General features: G+C 46.8%; 1 protein-coding gene across 1 annotated transcript in view; it reads left to right on the top strand.

The window, feature by feature from the left end:
- The window catches only part of LOC126543346 (N-acetylated-alpha-linked acidic dipeptidase 2-like), an 85,587-nt gene that overhangs the window by 29,673 nt on the left and 30,989 nt on the right, over nt 1-24,925 (top strand). Inside the window, exons 5-8 of the mRNA XM_055062066.2 lie at nt 566-691; nt 10,482-10,800; nt 17,142-17,241; nt 20,014-20,097. Coding sequence (XP_054918041.1) covers nt 566-691; nt 10,482-10,800; nt 17,142-17,241; nt 20,014-20,097 — 629 coding nt within the window. The remainder of the gene's footprint in view (nt 1-565; nt 692-10,481; nt 10,801-17,141; nt 17,242-20,013; nt 20,098-24,925) is intronic.

The following is a 24,925-nucleotide window of genomic DNA, read 5'->3' as shown; positions in this document are numbered from 1 at the left end:
GCTTGTAGAATTATTGAACTTACAAATTACCCCTTCGTAGATAGTTCTCACGGTGCCATTTCGCTGCCAGGTCGTTTTATGTAGCAATATGACGTTATCCCAGCCATTACTAGGCTACCACGCTAGAAGAATTACCCAATACCACCTATTCGTTTCAGGCGGTACATTGCACCAACATATATGCGCCAATGAAAGGGGCAGCGCTACCGCTGTGCATCTCTTCGGAACGCGCATGTAGGTGCTAGGGGCTAGCACACAAATTGAAATTGTTCCGGTACCCCTATCTTCCAAGTGTTAATTAAACGCTACGAAAAGCGTACAGCACTGGGCATACACGCTTGTGCAGATGTTCGTTGGTGTTTTGGACGATGACATCTAGTAGAAAGGTGTAGTGCCTGAACGTTTGTGCTCTCCTCTTCATCTTGCTAAAGAGAAAGAAAACTAACGCCATTTTATTGCTTGTCTCTTTCTCCCTCTGTTTTCAAGCTTTAGATTTCCAGTCTTCTTTTGTAGAACAACACTGACGTCTGACGACGCTGACTGTTTATTCACGTCCGCTTTGTAGGTGCAGTTTGTCGATCAAGATGGCAACATCGTGATAGACTTCAGTGATAGCGAGCCGTCAAACTTGGGGAAAAACTCGGGGCCTCAGGTGGCGTACAACGCTTACGGGAGGTCTGGAACCTACACGGTAAGAGGCGCTCGTGCCATGACACCTGTTGCCGCTTCAAGGCGCACGAACCCTTTTTATACTTACAAACAGGCTCCCGGAAGACTTCCGGTTAAGCCATCTGGAATAACACAAGTTACAATAGCCTATAAATTTACAGAACCCTCCAGCTGGCATCAGTTTGGCTGTGAAGTTGGAATGTTCGACAAGTGAATTTTATTCTTCAGTGCAAAAAAAAAAAAAAAAAGACCATACATGAGATCGACGCATGGCGCACTTTCTTTATATCTGAACACATGAAGAATATGTGCCTACAGTAAACTATGCGACAAAATACTTCCGTTTTCTTGGCTAATTTGACTGTCAGAAATACATGACCGGAAGTTTTCTGGGGTCATGAACGCACTGCTGCCACAGCGTGGACAAAAAGGGTCTATATCCCGAGTGCTAAACACGCACAGACAATGAAACATCCAATATTGTATTAATGACGATATTTATGGATTCCCAAAGCTACTTCGACATCAAATTAGGTTTGGAAATCAATAAATAACGCCATCAAGATCAATTAGTCCAATATAATTACTACTCTCTCGTCACCGCGTTACCACTCCTGCCAGGTGACACCTATACGCATACGAGGTTCATTTAGCCGGCGCGCACCTGGTTGTGCTGCCACGGAAACAGATCGGTAACGCGGCAACTTTATATTTATTACTACAGAAAAATTCACAAAAGCTTTCCAGCAGAAGCGTTAGTGGCGACTTCTTGCGGCATGTGATCATAACGCGCCATGGAAGCATTCTGCCTTTGCGCGACTCTTCGAAAACATCAGATGTATACAGGAAATCTTAGCCACGATTATTAGCCCCGAGATCGACCTACAGGGGCGCTGCGAGCTCCGCTCGCGTGACGTCAGGGCCCGGACTCGCCCCTGTCGTCGGGTGCAGTTCGGGCGGTGACCGGGCGCCTTCTGCAGAGTTTCCGTTTGTTCGCTCTCCTTCCCTATGCTTGTATATACTTATGACGGTCGGCTCAAATATATCTTTACGACGTCATTGTTCGCGAAAATTTGTAAAAAGAGCATATTTTCTAGAGGACAATATATTTCTCAAAGTTAACGTTGCAGTGCCAGCCGAAGGAGCTCAGATCAGCCGACTGCGGGTTTTTCATGCGCGGATAAACATTTTGCAGCGGCAGCTCACGTGAATAATGAAAGCATAAACGCGAAAAGATAGCACATAATCCAATTAGGATGCCATACCTGCCGTGATGCAACAATTATCTCACAATACGTTGGCTATCTATGACTTCTGCAACATTTATTTTGATTTTAATCCGCTAAAGCATGTTTGTTCACGACGAGCAGTTGATTGTATAATATCCAATTTTTGCAGTTGTTCACAGAAACGCTCGGTAGTAACAGGAAGACTTAACTAACACTGCACTTTAGATTCTACCAGCACCGCTTGCCTCTTTAACTGCTGCTCAACTTTAGGCCGTTAAATATAAGTGGCGGTAATTTGAAGTAATGCTGATTGTGGCTTACAGTGATTTGCAGCATACAGAAAAGAATGTACCAATATTTATTCCCCTTTCCGTGCTACACGTTCAACTCACTTGAGCAATTTACTGATGCTTGTTGCTTGAGCAACAGATATGATGAATCTGGGGCCCTATAACGTAAAACCATTCCGATATGTTTTTATTCCAATCCCCTGACGTCAAATTTGCGTAACCGCCGACGAAAGCATCGGGCGGTCACCCGCAGGGTTGTCTGAACAGAGCAATCAAGCGCTATCCTCGTTCATAGGAGGTCACTTTTGTTTGCTTGAAAAACGAATAACATTGCCTACACTGAGCGGCTTGTCGTTTCTAATTGGCTCACAAGAGGCGAGGAGCATGCTCAAGTGGAGAGGGATTCGATGGGGCCGAGCCACTGCACTGAAAATCGATAACCGGATGAAGAGGGTGATGCCGGAGTCTGCGATTAGTCCGTTTTCTCTTACTTACTTACTTAGCTTGCGGTGGCTCGTCGACAATCGCGGCGGCATGCAACGGAAGCTTAAGAATGACGCTAAAGCGGATCCTCAGCAAAGAAGAGTTGGCAGAACGAGGTCGTAAACGTGCCGAAAGTACTCGAAAACGTTACACGGATACGCAAAAAGTTTTATTACGCGCAAATAAGCCCATGCTCTCCGGCAGGTGCGAATAGCCAGTGCCTGAGCGATCGGCGGCAGCCATCTTTTATTCGTTTCGGAACGGGGCAGCCTGTGGTTATTCAGAGGAAAATTGAGTTTTGTTCGGCATATAAACACATCCCTTTGACGTGGTGAGTTTTCGCGGTTTTGTGACGTCGCGTGACAGGCAGGTGAAGTAGGTGCAGCCCCAAAAATTTTGGCCAATAGCCGGGGGCTAATGGCGAAAAGGCGTCGAATCAGAAATAACGGTTTTCTTTTTTTCGGTCAAATCATGCATAATCAGTGTGTACACATCATATCAGATGGGGAGGTATCGTGGTTTTCGTGACTTCGCGTGACAGACAGGTGAAGGGGGGGGGGGGGGTCCAAACAGTTTGACTAATCGCGGAGGGCTCATTGCAGAATTGGGGCGCTGTAACGTAAAACTATTCCAAACTCTTATATTCCAATTCTGCTATCAGCCCTCCGCGATTGGTCAAAACATTTTTGGACCATCCCCACTTCACCTGTCTGTCACGCGACGTCACGAAAACAACGATACCTCCCCATCTGATATGTGTACACACTGATTATGCATGATTTGACCGAAAAAAAAAGAAAACAGTTATTTCTGATTCGACGCCTTTTCGCCATTAGCCCCAGGCTATTGGCCAAAATTTTTGGGGCTGCACCTACTTCACCTGCCTGTCACGCGACGTCACAAAACCGCGAAAACTCACTGCGTCAAAGTGACGTGTACGCATTAAAGATGCATTAATATGCCGAATAAAACTCAATTTTCTTCTGAATAGCCGCAGGGTGCCCCGTTCCGAAAGGAATAAAAGATGGCTGCCGCCGATCACTCAGGCGCATGGCTACTCGCACCTGCCGGAGAGCATGGGTTTATTTGCGTATAATAAAACTTCTTGCGTGGCTGTCTAACGTTTTCAAGCACTTTCGGCACGTTTACGACCTCATTCTGCCAACTGTTCTTTGATGAGGATCCGTTTTAGCGTCATTCTTAAGCTTCCGTTGCATGCCGCCGCGATTTTCGACCAGCCACCGCAAGCTAAGTATAGGGAAAGCGGTCCAATCGCAGACGCCGGCACCACGCTCTTCATCCAGTTATCGATTTTCAGTGCACTGGCTCTGTCCCATCGAATCCCTCTCCACTTGAGCATTCTCCTCGCCTCTTGTCAGCCAATTAGAAACGACAAGCCGCTCAGTGTAGGCAATGTTATTCGTTTTTCAAGCAAACAAAAGTGACCTTCTATGAACGAGGAGAGCATTTGATTGGTCTGTTCAGACAACCCTGCGGGTGAATTCCCGGTGCTTGCGTCGGTAGTTACGCAAATTTGACATCAGGAGATTGGAATAAAAACATATTCGAGTAGTTTTACGTTATAGGGACCTTGGAGTAGAAAAAGAATAGTTCTACGTTATAGCGCCCTGCTTGGCGAACTGACACAGGCTGCTCGGTCCAAATTTTTTAGTGAAATATGCCGTTTGGACCGTATGGCTTCAGCCAGAAATAAGTCGAAGGCTCATTCATTAGTAGTCTTTTTATTTATTTTTTATTTACAAATACTGCAGGCCCTATTCGGGCCCAAGCAGGAGTGGTTACATCAATAGTAATAAACAAGGCTGGAAATAATAAAAAAATAGAATACAGAACAATAATAAAAATATATAAAATATAATATACAGGAACATCAGCCTTTGAAATTTAGACTTATCAACAATAAATACGATATACCAACAACAGTTGTAGTTTGCAACTCAACAACAAAGTACTGACAAACCATGTACACACAACAGGTCACTCAATTCAGCATTTTCACCTAATTTTATTTCAAAACACAGATGATGATTAATTAATTTCTTTCCCTATGTGCATGCTATTAATCAAAAGAAAAACCATTCACAAGATGAACGAACGGTTGTGTGGTATTAGCGCTAACTATTTCTTGTAGTAATTTATTCCACAATGAAATAGCATGAGGAAACAGGGAATATTGATGCATGCTAAGGTGACTGAATGGTTGCCTAACTGTTTTGTTGTGTTGTGTACGGGCAAAGCGTATTGACGGCTCGGTTATGTGACGTTCACGCTGTATGTTAAAGTGACCATGGTAAAGCTGATAGATAAATTTGAATCTGGATACCATTGTGCGATGATCGAGTTTTTTCACCTTCGCTTTATCGCGAAGAACTGATACGCTCGAGAAGCGCGAACAGGTAGAATAGATGAACCTCAAGGCCATGCTCTGCACCCTTTCTATTTTTTTAATTAAATATTGCTGATACGGACTCCAGATTAGGTCCGCATATTCTAATTTTGGCCTAATGAGAGCTTTGTATGCTGTTAACGTTACAGCAGGTGACGCATGACGTAGTTTTCGTTTTAAAAATGCCAGCTTTTTCAATGCGTTACTGCAAACATTATCTATATGGGGTTCCCAACTCAAATTACTTGTGAGTGTAACACCCAAATACTTCACCTGGCAAGTTTTTTTTTAATATAAGCGTTTTTAATGGTGTAAGCAAATTGTAAAGGTTCTTTTTTGTTACTAAATGTTATGCTTGCCGTTTTCGAAGTATTGAGTTTCAAGCCCCATTTATCACACCATGCACTGATTGAATGCAATGCATCATTTAGTCTGACTTGATCAGCGTGTTGATTTATGCTGAAATAAAGGATACAATCGTCCGCAAACAGTCGGATCTTTACAGGAGGTTGCACTGAAAAATAGATATCGTTGATATAGACCAGAAACAACAATGGACCGAGCACCGACCCTTGTGGTACTCCTGAGAGTACATCTAGTGTATCAGAGACGCAGTCGTTAACAGCCACGTATTGTTTCCTTGAAGCTAAGTAACATGCTATCCAGCGAACAATGTTGTCTTCAATACCAATAGCATGCAGTTTAGTTACTAAATCATCATGTGGAACAACTTTGAACGCTTTTGAAAAGTCTAAAAACACTGCGTCAATCTGGCCCTTCAAATTTAGGGAATTTACGAAATCATCGGTTATCTCGGCTAGCTGAGTTGCAGTGGACAGACCGGACCTAAAGCCATGTTGATTGTCATGAAGCAGTTGGTTATTTTCTAGATGTATCATAATCGCCTTAAATATAATATGTTCTAACATCTTGCAAATTGTGGATGTTAGGGAAACTGGTCCGTAGTTGTTTAATTCTAATGGTGATCCAGTCTTGTGAATTGGAACTATCCTTGCGGAGCGCCAGTCATCGGGTATCACACAAGATTCTAACGAGACTGTATATATTTTATACAAATACTCTGCTACCCAGGTCGCATATCTGTTCAGAAAAACGTTTGATATTTCGTCAGGACCGGGTGATTTTTTTATATCAAGTGCACGCAAAAGGTGAAGAATGCCCTCTTTGCTTAAGTTTACTTCAGGCATCGGTTCAAGAAGTGCATAAGATGGCAAATGTGCGTGTGACGCCGTCAGCGTGAAAACGGACTGGAAGAATGCGTTGAATTTTTCAGAAATTATGGAGGGGTCATCGATGATTACGCCCGATTCTTTTATTTCTGTGATACCGCTTTTATCTTTAGACAAATAACGCCAACATTTTTTGGGTTGTTCTAACATGAAAGAGGACAGAGTGCAGGAAAAAAATTGGTTTCTTGCTGCGTGCACTTTTTCATGAAATGTTTGTACAAGACTTGGAAGCTGTTGTTTGTCACCACGTTTACGACAGCGTTTAATCTTGCGTTTTAGATGATTAAAATCACGATTCATCCATGGGTAGTCCCTGGTGACACGTTTCTTTTTTAAAGGCACATAACTGTGCTCACAATGAAATATCATTTCTTTAAAACATGACCATAACTCCTTAACATCTCTTATTTCATTAAAATATGGGAACATGGATTCCATATAGCTGACTACTGCATTGTCATCCGCATGCGTGTAGTCCCTGATAAAAATGTCAGAAGGCTTGACGGGTGATCGTGAGCCAGAAATAGGACATGTTAACACGAGTAACTTATGATCAGATATCCCATCTCTGATACTAACAGAGCAGTTTGGGAGCGAACTGCTTGCAAACGCAAGGTCAAGAACAGAAGAATTGGAAATCCTGGTAGCTTCGGAAACAAGTTGGTTTAAGGAAAAGGTAAACGTAGTTAGTAGTAGAGGCTCAGCATTTTTAGAATCCTTGCCGTCATGGGAAAGACTGGACCAATTAATGCCGGGTAAGTTGAAATCGCCAGTGATAAGGATGTTTGAACGTGAATTGGTATTTCGCAGCAAGTAATCATATAGTGCTTCTATATACTCAGGGGGAGCATTCGGAGGACGATAGACACCACCCAAAGTTATATTCTTATCGAAAAATTTCAATTTGCACCATATGCTTTCGTGATTGTTGATACCATCTGAGCGAGTAAATTTAATGTTGTTTTTTATCGCAATTGCAACTCCGCCACCACGTGATCCTCTGTCTCTACGGATTAGCGTGTAGGAAGATGGAACTATTTCAGTATTTTGCACATCTAAATGTAGCCAGGTTTCTGTAATCACTAAAACATGTGGCTGATAAGTCAAAATTACATCTTCAAGTAACTGTACCTTATTAAGAACACTGCGTGCATTGAGTGAAACAAGCCGGTAGATACTTGTCATTTCTTAGCGCTCTGACGGGTGGTCGCACGAGTGGACTGAGAAGGCAACTGTTGGGATTTCGCAGACGCAGTGGATTGGGACAACTCTACTCTGCAATTTCTAAGTGTGTCCAATACATACAGCTTGCCATCGACTTTCAGCTTATCAAAAACGAGAGAAACTTTAGAACCACTGTCCTTTGCTTCAGCGGCAGACCGCCATAATTTCGCACGTATATCGCGAATCTTTTTAGAAAAGTCCTCCGAAATGGCTATTTCCGTACCTTTTAATTTGAAGCAGGAAGACAGAACCTTAGATTTGTCGATGTAGTTATAAAACCTCAAAATGATAGGACGAGGGCGCTGTGCGTTTTTGGCGCCAATTCTGTGGATGCGCTCTATGGAATTGATTTCAACACCAAGGACGTTCTTGAAAATTTCTTCGTTTACTTTCCGCTCCAGTTCTTTTGAGTCTTCTCCCTCTTTTTCTTTTACGCCATAAACCAAAATGTTGTTACGCCGACTTCTATTTTCGAGGTCTTTGATCTTTGCAGTTAACTCAAGAACTAGTTTGGTAGTGTTATTGAAGATATCATTATATTTCCTGGTGGAAGTCATAAATCAAGTGAATTCATGCGAGACTTGTGGTGTCTTCCTTATGAGGCGGGTATGCGAGGTTCTCTTTTATGTACTGACGAAGCGAATAGTTCTCAATTTGTAGGAGTAAACAACGCAGGATCGAGACATGGTGAGGCAGAAGGTGCTTGAATTTTCATTTTCAAGGCAGCCTAGGCTGCGCTGAAATGCCTCGAGTATACTCTAGGCATTGCAATTGGTGCTGTGAAAAATTGCATCATGGTTTCAATTCGAAGTTGTAGTGAACTCATAGGTTTTGAGAACAATGCGCTCGCCATAACGACAGTCGGTTGCTTCTGTTGTGTGGGGGACATGCCATATTTTCGATAAAGGCTACTAAGGGTCACTATATGAAGGCCACTATGACATGATATACATAGCGCCAATTGATTGGCTCTTGATCTTAATCCCGAAACATTTCTTTCGGGTGATTGCTGTCATGGCATTCGTGAGGCATTTACATACTATACATGACGCGCCGTCGTGTTAACAGCCATAAGCAATGCGTTTTCTGGGTGTCTGTTACGGTGAAAGTATAGCAGCAAACGTTTTCGTACAAAATGTGCGCCTAACTATTCCTTTTACCCATTAGTAAAGTGGCCATATTTGACTAGAACAACTCACCAGAGTAATGAGAATCATAATGAAAGCTTCGCTGGGCAGTGTCTTAACACGGATTTATAATGTTGACACCATATATCAAGATTTTTCTTCCATGTAAAATGCGATCTATCTCATAGCTAACTACTAAGGGAATGTTAAGTGTTTAGCGGAGCATCATACATAACTTTGCGTGTTGAATTTGCAGACATTCTTTTACGCAAAATTTAAGGACAGACACGGAGCATATAAGCATTGCGAAAGCAGTAGACCCCTTCAACGCTAAATAACTTGCGATATCCAAGCCGCAAATTTTCTCGACTCACGTGCTTTTGAAGAAGAAACTGCGGTTCAGACATGGTAGCAGAAAGAAGCCAACATATCCTTCAATAATTACAGCTCGAGCCACCAATACCGCAAGCATGCACGAAGGGAACGAGCGCGCGCGGCAGCCGAGCGAGCCGGAGCGAGCGACGACCTGGCCGTGACGTCACTCGCGAGAGGGCGCCACTCTAACTTCGCACTTAGTTTGCACTAGAGTGAACTGGTCTAGTTTGCACTAGCAAATAGGTGGAATCCAGCCGCGGCAACTGAAAGAGTTCGGCAGCACGTTACGCTCCTGCATGCGCTCCTGTAACACGTGAAGGCGAAAGCCTGCTGCACACGTGGTAATGCATTAAGTCATACGATTGGAAGGCTCGGACTTCTTGCAAGACATAACGAGCCGCAGTGTGAAGAACACGTGTGGCAAGGCGTTGTCGGCGAGCTTCGGCCTCCTCTCTACGTTGCCGTCTTGCATCGTCGCCTTGGCTGCTTTCGCTGTTCGGCTTCTTCGGCTCGTTTCCGACGCTTAGCTGCGGCTTCGCGCGCTCGTACAGCGGGTTCAGAGTCGCGCCAACGACGTTTCTCTTCGACTTTACGTTGCATCCTCACAGCGGGGGAAAGCCGCACTCGCGGTCAAACGCCTTGCTCCCGCCGCTTAATTCGCACGTCGTTTCTCGCTTGTTGCGCATCCTCGACCGTAGCGTACTTCCGAAGGGGGTATTTGATGGTTCGGATGCTTGTTTTGAGCTTGTTCCTTACTGAAACGTATGCTGTTCTGTGTGTTGTATGGGTGATTTTAATGAATGTATGAGCCATAGCAACGAGTCACCTAAGGCTTTAATAAAGGCTCTGCGCGCTATGGTTACCCACCATGATCAACAGCGGTCGAACAAGGGAAGCCTCGGGATTGCAGCGACCAATTCATTCACGTGCATTGTGCCTTGCACCACTCTCGATAAATACGTTCTCATAATGCGCGGGGAAAAGCAGCGGCGTTCCAGTTTACATTTTTACGGACTGCATTTTCCCACTCTACGCGGAAACGCGGTGAGTGGAATATTAACGTATTTCGCCGAGCATTTTGATCTCTCGATTTGCAAAAATTGATTGGCACGGAGTTTCTAGCAAATGATTATGCTCCGTGTTTTGGCTGACCCTGTACTGCGATACAACATACCCGCTAAACTAGTAATCAGATGTTTAATTAGCAAAAATTTGTTAAACAACAATCGTTCAAATTATCGCTCAAATTCTGGTGTTTGCCACTGCGCAATGAATCTTTGTCAGCGAAAAGTAATCATTTGGCTCGAATCCCTCATTTAGTTAATGATCAGAGACAGTCGTCGGTGAAACGAGATGCGTCGCAAACAGGAGATGCGGCATAAGGGGCGAGTTTGGGAATTCTCGTGCTTAGCCTGGCCGGTGTGCAGGATGCAGTCATGTACGGCAACCGGTGCTTCCCGGAGGACCTCGACTACCTCACGAGGACCACCGGTCGATCTGTGTGGGCCAGTGCGCTGCTCTGCCGCTACAGCACCACCGAGAGCCCCGGGGTAGCGGTGGCCGCGGCCGAGAGGCAAGGCGCGCGCGCCGTGCTCCTGTTCAGCGACCCGCACGACATCTCGGGCGGCGGCGGAAACAGCGTCTTCCCGCAGTCCTGGTGGATGCCGGGCACCGCCATCCGCCGCGCCAACGTGCGCATGCCGCACGACATCGGGGACCCCGCCAGTCCCGGATTCGCGTCCCGTTGTGAGATGTCTCTGCCTCGTAGCCGCGGCACAAGCGACATGTCTTTCGGCGCTCGCATTTGCGGCCGCATGGCCTTCTACGCAGCTCGCAAGCACGCGCGACTGTAGCCTCGCGAAGCGCGTTCGCGGACGACTGCGTACGCATGTATATATCGAAGAGTCGGCGACACAGTCTCCCCTGTGCCGGCAGCCAACACTGCGTAATAGCTTACGTATACCTTTGCAAGACTGGGACAATTGGAGATCTCTGGGAGAGGCCTTTGTCCTGCAGTGGACATAAGCACATAGGGTGACGATAATGATGATGACAACGACGTATATCGTTGCCACTCCGGCCACCACGCTTGCACGTGGCATGTGCAACACTATAGTTAGCACGTGCTGCGCATGCCACCTGCATGCGCGACGCGTCAAGCGCGAGAAGTTTGCAGCTGGCCAGCTGATTACAGTAAGCAGTAAAACACACGTGTAAATCTGAGGCTGCCTCTATTTTAGTGCTGAAAGCGGCACTTATATGTACCGCTCCTCAAAAGCAGCGGTGAACGCAAACAAGTGAGTGCCATCTAAATAGTACAGCTTAACCGTGCCTCATTTTCAGTGTAAGACGAATTATCAACCAAATGGCCAACAGAATTTTTTTTTAAATTCGTGCAAACCACTGATTGAACAGTGAATGCATTTATGAATAAGAACGGTGAAAGAAGACGTTAGTACTTATGTAGCATTCTGTGGCCACCCATAGCCACAAGGAATTCCACAGAACGTTTGCATTCGTTCACGGGCGCCTAACATCTTCATTTGCACGCAAAGGCCCTATAACGTAAAACTAATCCAATCTGTTTTTATTACAATCTCCTGAATTCAAATTTACGTAACCATCGACGCAAACATCGGGCGGTAACCCGCAGCGTTGTTTGAAAAGCACAATGAAATGCGCTCCTGGTTTATAGGAGGTACCTTTTCTTGCTTTCAAAGCAACTAGCATTGCCTACATTGAGCAGATTTCTTTATTGATTTGGCTGAAAAGAGGCGAGGAGCACGCTCAAGTGGAGAGGGACTTGATGGGGCCCAAGCCAGAACAGTGAAAGTAGATAACCGGCTGAAGAGGGTGCATGGTGCCGGCGTCTGTGATTTATCCGCTTCCCCTTACTTAGCTTGCGGTGGATGGTCGAAAATCGCGGCGGCGTGCAACAAACGTTAAGAATGCCGCCAGAACGGATCCTCAGCAAAGAAGAGTTGGCAGAGCGATATCGCATACGTGCCAAAAGGGCTCGATAACTTTATAGTGCCACGGAAAAATGTTTGTTATACGAAAATAAATCCATGCTCCGCGGCCGCTCCCAGTAGCAAGTGCCAGAGCAATCGGTGGGCAGCCGTCTTCTATTCCTTTCGGAACGGGGCAGTCTCTGGCTACTCAGAAATAAATCTTGTTCGGCATATTACATGGTATTTAAAGCGTACACGTCACTTTGACGCTATAAGTTTTCGCGGTATTGTTACGGCGCGTGACAGACAGGCGAAGTGGGCGCAGCCCGAAAAAGTTTGACCAATGGCAGAGTATTATGGCGAAAAAGTCGTCGAATTAGAAATAATTATTTTTCTTTCGTTCGGTCTAATCATGCATAATCAGTACGCACACATAATATCAGATGGGATGTTCTCGCGGTTTTCGTGACGTCGCGTGAGAAACAGGCGAAACAGGCCCGAAAAGTTTTTGACCAATCATGGAGGGCTGATTGCAGAATAGAAAAGTTTGGAATAGCTTTGAATATATTCATGGCTGCTAAATTATTCTTGCCAATGTTTCTAATACCAATTTTGCGACATGTCATCGTAATTCAGAGCATTTATTTGGGCTGGAAAATCACCATTCTGCAGATTTCTCGTAAATCTTGCTAAGAAATAACCTATGACACGTATATAGCCGAATTTCGTCCTTAGCAGTTTCATGGTGTGGCGGACATGACTCGCGAGGGCAAGCTCGCTAGGACATGACTCGCGAGCTTACCAGCATAAACATTCTGGTTAGCTATATTAACGTTTGAAGAGATCCCGCATGAGCTTTAGGTGGCGAGGGTCGAGCGTACCAGCTGTGACGTCTGAGATGGATTGGCTCCCTCAGCTGCAGCGAAACGGCTGCTTCCTTCATCATCATCATCATCAGCCTGGTTACGCCCACTGCAGGGCAAAGGCCTCTCCCATACTTCTCCAGCTACCCCGGTCATGTACTAATTGTGGCCATGTTGTCCCTGCAAACTTCTTAATCTCATCCGCCCACCTGACTTCCTGCCGCCCTCTGCTACGCTTCCCTTCCCTTGGAATCCATTCCGTAACTCTTAATGACCATCGGTTATCTTCCCTCCTCATTACGTGTCCTGCCCATGCCCATTTCTTTTTCTTGATTTCAACTAAGATATCATTAACTCGCGTTTGTTCCCTCACCCAATCAGCTCTTTTCTTATCCCTTAACGTTACACCTATCATTCTTCTTTCCATAGCTCGTTGCGTCGTCCTCAATTTAAGTAGAACCCTTTTCGTAAGCCTCCAGGTTTCTGCCCCGTACGTGAGTACTGGTAAGACACAGCTATTATACACTTTTCTCTTGAGGGATAATGGCAACCTGCTGTTCATGATCTGAGAATGCCTGCCAAACGCACCCCAGCCCATTCTTATTCTTCTGATTATTTCAGTCTCATGATCCGGATCCGCAGTCACTACCTGTCCTAAGTAGATGTATTCCCTTACCACTTTCAGTGCCTCAATACCTATCGTAAACTGCTGTTCTCTTCCGAGACTATTAAACATTACTTTAGTTACCCCTGAGTTACTAAGCAAAGCAATATCATCAGCGAATAGCAACCTACTAAGGTATTCTCCATTAACGCTTATCCCCAATTCTTCCCAATCCAGGTCTCTGAATACCTCCTGTAAACACGCTGTGAATAGCATTGTAGAGATCGTATCTCTCTGCCTGACGCCTTTCTTTATTGGGATTTTGTTGCTTTATTTATGGAGGACTACAGTGGCTGTGGAGCCGCTATAGATATCTTTCAGTATTTTTACATACGGCTCATCTACACCCTGATTCCGTAATGCCTCCATGGCTGCTGAGGTTTCGACTGAATCAAACGCTTTCTCATAATCAATGAAAGCTATATATAAAGGTTGGTTATATTCCGCACATTTTTCTATCACCTGATTGATAGTGTGAATATGGTCTATTGTTGAGTAGCCTTTACGGAATCCTGCCTGGTCCTTTGGTTGACGGAAGTCTAAGGTGTTCCTGATTCTATTTGCATTACCTTGGTAAATACTTAGTAGGCAACGGACAGTAAGCTGATCGGTCTATAATTTTTCAAGTCTTTGGCGTCCCCTTTCTTATGGATTAGGATTATGTTAGCGTTCTTCCGAGATTCCGGTACGCTCGAAGTCATGAGGCATTGCGTATACAGTGTGGCCAGTTTCTCTAGAACAATCTGCCCACCATCTTCAACAAATCTGCTGTTACCTGATCCTCCCCAGCTGCCTTCCCCCTTTGCATAGCTCCCAAGGCTTTCTTTACTTCTTCAGGCGTTACCTGTGGGATTTCGAATTCCTCTAGACTATTCTCTCTTCCATTATCGTCGTGGGTGCCACTGGTACTGTATAAATCTCTATAGAACTCCTCAGACACTTGAACTATCTCATCCATATTACTAGTGATATTGCCGGCTTTGTCTCTTAACGCATACATCTGATTCTTGCCAATTTCTAGCTTTTTCTTCACTGCTTTTAGGCTTCCTCCGTTCCTGAGAGCATGTTCAATTCTATCCATATTATACTTCCTTATGTCAGCTGTCTTACGCTTGTTGATTAACTTCGAAAGTTCTGCCAGTTCTTTTCTAGCTGTAGGGTTAGAGGCTTTCATACATTGGCGTTTCTTGACCAGATCTTTCGTCTCCTGCGATAGCTTACTTGTATCCTGTCTAACGGAGTTACCACCGACTTCTATTGCACACTCCTTAATGATGCCCACAAGATTGTCGTTCATTGCTTCAACACTAAGGTCCTCTTCCTGAGTAAAAGGCGAATACCTGTTCTGTAGCTTGATCTGGAATTCCTCTATTTTCCCTCTTACCGCTAACTCATTGATCGGCTTCTTATGTACCAGTTTCTTCCGTTCCCTCCTCAGGGCTAGGCTAATTCGAGTTCTTACCATCCTATGGTCACTGCAGCGCACCTTGCTGAGCACGTCCACATCTTGTATGATGCCAGGGTTAGCGCAGAGTATGAAGTCTATTTCATTTCTAGTCTCGCCGTTCGGGCTCCTCCACGTCCACTTTCGGCTATCCCGCTTGCGGAAGAAGGTATTCATTATCCGCATATTATTCTGTTCCGCAAACTCTACTAACTCTCTCCTGCCATGCCATATGCCATATCCCCCCCCACCGCCTTGTCTCCAGCCTGCTTCTTGCCTACCTTGGCATTGAAGTCGCCCATCAGTATAGTGTATTTTGTTTTGACTTTACCCATCGCCGATTCCACGTCTTCATAGAAGCTTCGACTTCCTGGTCATCATGACTGGATGTAGGGGCGTAGACCTGTACAACCTTCATTTTGTACCTCTTATTAAGCTTCACAACAAGACTTGCCACCCTCTCGTTAATGCTATAGACTTCCTGTATGTTACCAGCTATATTCTATGCTTCTTTTCTTTTGGCCTCCTAACTTCACTGAGCCCTATTACATCCCATTTACTTCCCTCTAATTCCTCCAATAGCACTGCTAGACTCGCCTCACTAGATAACGTTCTAGCGTTAAACGTTGCCAGGTTCATGTTCCAATGGCGGTCTGTCCGGAGCCGGGGATTCTTGGCACCCTCTGCTGCGTCGCAGGTCTGACCGCCGCCGTGGTCAGTTGCTTCGCAGCTGCTGGGGCTGAGGGGCCGGGGTTTGATTGTTGTGGACAAGTACTGCACCAGGGTGGCCAATCCTGCTCTGGTGAGGGAGTGCGCGTTACCGGTTCTGGTCACCGGGATCAGGACACACTCCAGGCCTGTTTACCCGCTGCTTCCTTAATCATCCGAAATCACACAACCGACGCTAAGCTCCGCTATCTTTTTCAATTTTAACGCGACAGCGTTAAGGAGCTCGTGTCGCAGAAAAGCCGGTGTCGTCGGCATCGTTGTCGGCGTCAGTGACGTTGGCCGTGAGCGATAAATCCCAGATGGCACTTCATAAATAAAAAACTTCTTGCAAGATGGGCTTGTGGGAATCGAACCAGGGTCTCCAGAGTGTGACACGGAGACGCTATCACTCAGCCACGAGTTCGGTCGTTCAAAGCGGGACAAAATCGCCTCTAGTGAATGCGGTGTTGCCTTAGAAACGTGCCGTAGGACGTCATACTGCGGTGTATATCGGTAATAATGACCATGTAAATTACAGAAGTCGCAGTTTCACGAGTAGCGAAGTACGTTTCCGCTACATTTCTTCTGCGCTCTGCGCACACTCAGAGCCATCTTGCGGCAAACTCAGAAGACCCCCTCCTCGCAATGTACGGCGCTGCCCCGACACGTGGCGCGCCACTCGCCCCATGATCGCGTCCGCCTTCATGGCGCTTCGCGGCCCGGCTGTTTGGCTCGCGTAGGTCGCGACGTTTGGCTCGCGTAGTTCGTTTGAGTAGGCGGTGCGCACGGGGCGCGATAACGCTATCGCGTTCCACTCTTGAAGGCGAAGCTTAAGCGTCCTCCAATTTTTTTACTCGTATAAGCCGCTGCGCATCACGGCACGGTTACGCGCTCTCAGTTGAGATCATTACAGAAATTCCATTCGAGAGCTCCTCAAGTACTCTCACGCGAAGGAAGACTGTCTTGATAATTAGGCCGCACGAACGCTTTGCTGAACACTGCAAACACTAATGTGTGTGTGTGTGTGTGTGTGTGCGTGTGCGTGTGTGTGTGTGTGTGTGTGTGTGCGTGTGCGTGTGTGTGTGTGTGTGTGTGTGTGTGTGTGTGTGTGTTCAACGCATTCGTGGTCAGCTATAATGGTGCCGAAAGTTATCCGTTTACAAAGCGATAGCCTGCCATCTGGTCTTCTGTGTTTTTGTTGAGAAGACGTCGCACATACAAGGTTCGAAAGCGCGCTTGTATGGCATAGTCATCGTTGACATACGCTGCTGTGAAGGCCAACGCAGGATAATCGGAACACACATTTTCGCTGGGGTTTCAACGAGTTTGTCCATCGTCCTGTGTAGTTTTTCCAAGAAGCGAATAGTCAAGTGTCCCCCCTAACGACCTAAGAACGGGTCAAATGGCTGCCTGTGATCCCAGTGCGTGTATGACTCGCCATTTCTCTCTCCTTGCAGACACCTTCCACGACCTGCGCAGGGTGCCGATCGATAAAACCATGGTGCCCAAGATCCCAGTCCAACCCATCAACTCCATCGACGCTGCGGAGCTCTTCAAGTATGATGCTTTTAAACTGCTCGACGCGGAAGGTTAAGTCGTAAATATTTGGAGACGCGACGAGCGCTGGCTATTTCAGACGTAATTTTATTCGAAATTTATAGGAACTAAGTCGCAGAGGGCACCATGCAGGACGCAACGTCGCTTAAAGTTTGATTCACGGACCACATAGAAGCTCGACTCTCCTTCGAAGATTTCAGCCACGGTTACAGTGCGTCCGTTCAGTGTACATGTGCGCTTTCAGAACATCAATGCACGCTACGTCCGCGGCTGGACACTCCTTCGAATAGCGTGCGTGCGTGTGTGTGTGTCATTTGCAAGAAAACTCAAAGCGATCGATTCACTAATTTAACTAATTACATTATTTACATCACACGTTTATATAGGAAAGTTGAATGGAAAAACGTCCATGTGAATCGAAATAATTTGCCTAGAATTATTCGTTGAATTTACCCGATTACGCATGATGATGATAATTATTATGTTTATTGGCATCCACTTTGAAACGAGGCGGGGACTTGTAGTCTCCTAGACTGCTTGATTTAATCAGGTTTTACTACGTCTATCGCTATCTAGCCTGTTGCCAATTTATCTCGATCTTAATTTTATATTTAAAACCTATATACTCTAACCGTCTCTTACTTATCTTGACTGCTGGCCAGTTAATCTTTCCATCTTGTTTTAATCTCAATGCTTCTGGAAGTTGGACACTCCCTAAGGGTCTCACTGGGTCAATGTCATGGCATTCCAATAGGATGTGCCAAGTTGTTTCCAGGCTTTCTTTCTTCTCTTTCTCTCTCTCTGTACTATATATATATATATATATATATATATATATATATATATGTGTGTGTGTGTGTGTGTGTGTGTGTGTGCGTGCGTGCGCGCGTGTGTGTGTGTGTGTGTGTGCGTGCGTGTGTGTGTGTGTGTGTGTGTCAGCACACACATGCCCCATCCTGTGGCGCATATTTGCTCCGGTATGTTTTTGTTCTCAGGCAGCCAGCTCGGGCCTAAAATAGGAAGGCACTCCCCTTTGCGTTATCATACTGATTTTTCCTCCTGATACTTCTTGTCGTTTTTGTAAACCTCCATGGCCTTTTTTGTTTCCATTCTTTGCATCCAATTCATTGTCTCTCTTTCTGTCACTTTCTTTCTGATGAGTCCTGGTTGTCACGCTTTCAATTACCCTGTACGTGGTCGCACACTTTCTTGACACCTTCCTCCATTCTGTGTCCACGCTTTTCAAGTACAGATACTTGTTGCACTTTAGCCGCCCATTTATATTCACCCGCGTTCCCGAGTATTTCGTTAAAACTAATTTTCTCTGCGCTTCTCCGACTTCAAAAGAGGCCCAACCCACATGTCCTCATGGACTGCCTCATTTGTGGCTTCACCGTGGGCCCCCAAAGCCAACCGGCCCACCTACCTCTGGTTATTTTCCAACCCCGACATGATTTCTCATTTATAGCACGAAATTGCACACACGCACCACAGCCAAGTGTCGCTCACAGTGCAACCTTCCGGTGATTTAGCAGGGTGGCGCAAAATGAAGCAGCTGTCGCACTTCCCACTTCCCGCGACCTTCTTTCGAGTGGACACGCTGTGCACAACTCTCCATTTGGACGCGTAGTCACTTGAGCAGCAGGGCCGTCTCCTTACCCCACCGCATAGCCCAGATTCATGTTTTTTTGCGCAGCCCTGCTACGTCACAGAAGTAAATATAATAATTCGTTTAATTAGTGAATGGATCGCTTTGAGTTTTCTCCCACAAGCGATGTCCGCTATGGTAGATAGTGAAGCTGTAGCGACGCGATTTGAATAAATTTTGTGGGCTTTTTTTCTTTTTTTAATGTGGTCGAAGTGAAAAAAGAAAACACTGATTGTATATGAAGCAGGTCAAGTTCTCGTCAAGCTCCTCGTCGTGCTTCGAGCTCCTAAAACACAAGGTGACGCGGCAACGACTTGACTCTTATAGATGTGCGTCGATGCCTTTTGTCATGTAGCGTTTTCGCGAATAACTACATTTCTTAATAGATGCGTCTATCGCTGTACTAGTGCAATCTTCTAATTTCGTTTATGCTGCGGTGCACGCAATTACGAACCATCTACGCCATTTTTGCCACGAGACACCACTTAATGACTGCGGTCTACGCGCACACTGCGGTTCAGCGTCCAACCGTATTGAAAATTGGCAGGAAAAGCTGGCAGTTGTGGCAGATAATGAAGGAAAAGGGCGTACAGTCTTTCTCTGACAAAAAAACTGCGCGCTTTCGTTCCTGTCGCGTTTTATTGCGGACCTATACACTATAAGCAAGGGAACCTATTTGGCCTGCATGGGCGCTTCTGAGTTCCCGTCATAACACCCCGCAAACTCATTTACCCGTGCATCGAATGCCGATGACGTCACCGTGCAGCCAGCCGGAAGCTATGAGCCGCTGTGTGCGACCCGATGCCTGACGCTAGTTGTGAGACCTGCTCTCCACCAGCTATATGTAAACTATACTCTCAATCAATATCTCATAGACATGCACCTGAGGCTATAAGGGTGCTAATAAGAACGATGTGGAGTTTCTTGATCTCCAAGGTCGTACTTCGACTATGTAGTCCCGTTGACTTTATAGCCGCCTTTCTTTTTTTCATTTGTTTGCGTTCGCACACGGTCTCTCACTGCTCTTCTTGATTTTGTTTTCCCCTTCAATATCTTTGTCATTGCTTCCTTTTTGATTGGAGCCTTTTCTTTCTTTTTTTGTTAACTGCTTTTCTATGGTTTAGGCGACTGCAAGGAAAAGAGTGTCCAGAAAAGTGGGTGCCAGCTTTCGGCGTGGCGTGTCATCTGGGAGACATCAGCTCGGGAAGGTAAGCGTGCTACGTGTCATTTCTCTCCTTTCGGCATTTTCCTTTTTTTTGTCCTCCAAGTTAATCGTTGAAATATTGTACGTTCATGTTTTCGAGTCTGACCGACCAACCTACATTCATTTTGGCATATGGATTGGCAACTTAAATCGTGAATTTTACACGCCGCGGTGGCTCATATTCGCTATCCGCTGCTGAGCACGAGATGGCGGGTGCGATTCCCGGCCTCGGCGACTGCATTTTGACGAGGCCGGAAGGCAGAAACGCTCGTGTACGCTCTGTTATAGGTGGACGTTAAAGATCCCCAGAAGCTATCCACTGTCCACTAAATCCAGAACCCCCCACTATGGGGTGCCTCGTACACTTTGTGCAGCTACGGAACGTTATACCGTGTAATTTGATTTTTTTTTTAGCGCTAAATTCGTAATGTTCGTAGTTGAACAATTCGCCAGGACACTGCACGGCGTCGGTAGCTGCGATCTGTTTCTTCTTCGCTACTTACTTTTCAATTTATTGTTATTATGATTTTTTTTTTATTTAGGGGGTTGGGGGCTGGGGGCTGGGGATGAGCTTGTCTAAAATGAACTTGAGCTGGTTGTACCAAACCATCTTTAGTACTGCTGAAACGCCTTATTTCCCGACCCATTAGCGTTCGCAAGCTTTCCGAGTTGGGGCGCGCCATAAAATTTCTGAGCGAGGATAAGGACACACCCGGGTTATGAAAAGCGCGAAATTCAGTAGTGGCAAATGTGTGCTATGTACACGTTTCGCGAAGTACGTTTTTGCCCGCGAAGTTGCAGACTAATATATATATATATATATATATATATATATATATATATATATATATATATATATATATATATATATATATATATATTGCGACGAGGTTTATTATCGTTCACAACGTTGTGGAACGCTAGGTAAATCAAGGCATTGCAAGGGCTGTCCGTAGCACGGGGCTCGCTCGCGATCACGGCACGGCCCTCCGTCTTCCTCTTCAGACGGCACATACACAGGGGCGCGTCTGCTTCATTACAATGCCCCGGGAGCGAAGCGTAGCCGTCTTGGCGACTCAGGACGCGGAGAAGTTGAGCGGGTCGTAATACGGTTTCAGGCAGTTGACATGTACTGTCTCTCGCCCACGACGACGCAGGTCTGGTGACACTGTGAGCAGCTCGACGATGTAGTTGACTGGTGAAGTGGCCTCGATTATACGGTACGGACCGTGATAACGCGCCAGGAGTTTGGAAGAAAGGTCAGGAATGTGGGCTGGTATCCAAAGCCACACAAGCGAACCAGGAGCAAAGTTGTACTGTGGTTGATGAGCACGGTCATGTCTTGTCTTTTGACGTTCTTGAATCTCACTAGTCAGGGTACGTGCCAGCTGACGGCAATCTTCGTTATATTTGGCGACTTCGGAAAGCGGAGTATACTCTGTAGCGTCCGGTTGGTACGGCAGTATGGTGTCCAAAAGGCATGAAGGCTCACGGCCATACACCAGGAAAAAGGGGGAAAAGCCGGTGGTCGCTTGCGTCGCGGTGTTGTACGCGAACGTAACAAAGGGGAGTACGGTGTCCCAGTTGGAGTGGTCGGATGAAATACACATCCGCAACATGTCGCCAAGTGTGCGATTGAAGCGCTCGGGCAGACCGTTGGTTTGATGGTACGCGGTCAATTTGCGATGAATTATCCTGCACTCAGCGAGGAGGGCTTGGATGCCCTCCGACAGGAAGACACGGCCCCTATCACTCAGTAATTCACGGGGAGCACGCGTGGCGAAGAACAATATTGTGAAGGATGAAAAAAACCAACGTCACGGGCGGTCGCTGCTGGCAGAGCTGCAGTCTAAGCGTAGCGAGTAAGGTGATCTACGCCGACAATAATCCACCGATTTACACGCCCGCTGCATGGAAACGGGCCGTAGAGGTCGATGCCGACGCGGTCGAACGGACTATAGACGGGAATGGTAGCGGCTGCAACGGTCCTGTGAAACTCTGGTTAGGCGTGTTGCCTTGTTGGCATGTAGTGCAAGACTGAATGTACTTTTGCACAAAGTTGTACATGCCTCTACAATAATAACGTTGACGCAACCGTGTGTAAGTTGAGGACGCCGGCATGAGCGCTTAGGGGATCAGCGTGAAAAGACGCGCAGACGTCAGAGCGCATATGACGAGGTACAGCGAGGCGCCATTTGCGTCCGTCGGGAATGTAGTTGCAGCGATATAGAATGTTGTCCCGCACGGAAAAGTGGGCTGCTTGGCGACGCAGTGCTCGTGTCGAAGGGACATCAGACGGAGCAGCAAGGTAGTCAAGTAACATTGCAAAGGTTGGGTCCTTGCGCTGCTCTGTGAGAATGTCAGTGATGGTGAACGGTGGCAGGGTGGACGAAGAAGCTGACAAAGACGCCAAATCACGCGTCAGTGGGGAGCGACAGAGCGCATCAGCGTCGGAGTGCTTGCGACCGGAGCGGTACATGACGCGGATGTCGTACTCTTGCAAGCGAAGCGCCCAACGTCCCAAGCGTCCAGACGGGTCTTTCAAGGAAGAAAGCCAACAAAGGGCATGGTGGTCAGTAACAACGGCGAAAGAACGGCCGTAAAGGTATGGGCGAAGCTTGCTTAGTGCCCAGATGATCACTAGACACTCCTTTTCTGTGACACCCGCCGCGGTTGCTCAGTGGCTATGGTGTTGGGCTGCTGAGCACGAGGTCGCGGGATCGAATCCCGGCCACGGCGGCCGCATTTCGATGGGGGCGAAATGCGAAAACACCCGTGTACTTAGATTTAGGTGCACGTTAAAGAACCCCAGGTGGTCGAAATTTCCGGAGTCCTCCACTATGGCGTGCCTCATAATCAAAGTGGTTTTGGCACGTAAAACCCCATATATTATTATTATTATTATTATTATTATTTCTGTGACGGAGTAATTTAATTCTGCTTTCTTTAAAGTACGGCTCGCATAAGCGACGACGTATTCATCATAGCCAGCTTTCCGTTGCGCTAAGACCGCGCCAAGGCCAACTCCGCTGGCGTCAGTATGGACTTCCGTGGGAGCATCAGGGTCGTAGTGGCGAAGTATCGGTGGTGAGGTCAACAACTGGCGCAACTGCTGAAACGCTGCATCACATTCAGGTGACCACGCTGCTATGCCGTTACTGGCGGAAAGTAAACTTGTCAAAGGCACCATGATGGATGCGAAATTGCGTACGAAGCGACGAAAATAGGAACATAAGCCAATAAAACTTGTGAGGGTTTGGTAGACGTGGGCGTTGGGAAGTCTGCAACGGCGCGGAGCTTGTCTGGGTCCGGGAGGATGCCGTCTTTTGAGATAACGTGACCAATATGGTTAGCTTTCTTGCAGCAAAACGGCACTTCTTGAGGTTAAGCTGTAGGCCGGCAGATGCGAGACAGGTCAGAATGTCATGCAGGCGAGCGAGGTGTGTCGGAAAATCGGTTGAGAAGACGACGATGTCGTCTAGGTAACATAAACAGGTCTTCCATTTGTGACTACGAAGGATGGTGTCGATCATACTGTCGCGAAAAGAGTGTCGCGGGCCTCTTTTGCTTTCTTTCCGGGAATTTTGTGGGCTCCTCGACGCGGGGGGAAACCTTTGTACACAAATAGCCGCGACGGCGCCGCGGGCATGTGCTGCCGCCCGGCCGCTGACGCTGCCGCACCTGTCATCACACGTGCACATGACACGTCCTCGTCCCACGCTCGGCTGTCAAAAGCTGATTAGTTATGATCAGAGTGCTTTTGTGTACGGAGTGTTGACGCGACGATTTCTTGGCCCCTTAAACTGTGACGCTTATTGGATTATGTCGGCTTGCCTGATAGGTCGGAGTAACGAATTAACCCATTGGTGGATAAGCCTGCGCCTCCCGCCGGTCCGCGGGTCCCTTGGATGCTGGGGAAACTTATTTAAGGAATAGTTTGGGGTAGTTTTGAGGTGTGAGCAAGTAGACAGCAGCGGACGGCGCAACTTCACCACGGGAGACCAGGCCGGTCAGGCAGGCCGACGACGACGGGTATGACATCGTTCTGTTTGTAGATTTTTGCACAGTTTTAAACTTACGGCAGATGCCAAGTGAACAAACCTAGTTGTTCAAATGCTACTCTCGTCGTCGTACCTGTGGATTTGGACTTGCCCCTGCCAGAGCTCTTCCCGATTCATCTTCGTCTCCCGGTGAGCTGATGCGTCTGATATCTATCGGCTGCGTCACTTCGCTGCAATACGCTCAAAAGTAGCAGGCGCGTTGCACAACCCGAAGGGCATGACGTTAAACTCGTAAAGGCCATCGGGTGTAACGAATGCGGTTTTCGGACGGTCACGCTCGGCCATTGGAACTTGCCAGTACCCGGAGCGCAGATCCAAGGAACTGAAGTATTCTGCGCCTTGTAAACAGTCGAGAGCGTCATCGATTCGAGGCAGAGGATAAACGTCTTTCCTCGTTATCTTGTTTAGGCGTCTGTAGTCGACACAAAAGTGAATGGAGCCATCTTTTTTTCTCACCAATGCGACAGGTGAAGACCAAGGACTTTGAGAGGGACGGATGACTTTACGTTTGAGCATGTCGTCCACTTGCTCCGTGATGATTCGGCGCTCTTCGGCGGAGACACGATATGGGCGCTGTCGCAAGGGGGAGTGGGAACCGGTGTCGATGGTGTGAGAAACACCGGTGGCACGGCCCAGTGACGTCTGATGTCAGTCGAAAGAAGAGACAAACTTGTGAAGGAGAGCGAGAAGTTGGCGGCGATGAGATGGGGAAAGAGCAGGGTCGATGGCGTTGTCAAAACCCACTGAAGGTGATGAGCCGGAGACCGAAGC

This window comes from Dermacentor andersoni, chromosome 1 (assembly GCF_023375885.2).
Source record: "Dermacentor andersoni chromosome 1, qqDerAnde1_hic_scaffold, whole genome shotgun sequence".
Taxonomy (NCBI): domain Eukaryota; kingdom Metazoa; phylum Arthropoda; class Arachnida; order Ixodida; family Ixodidae; genus Dermacentor; species Dermacentor andersoni.
The sequence above is the reverse complement of the archived record's forward strand: the minus strand, read 5'-3'. Positions and strand labels throughout refer to the sequence as shown.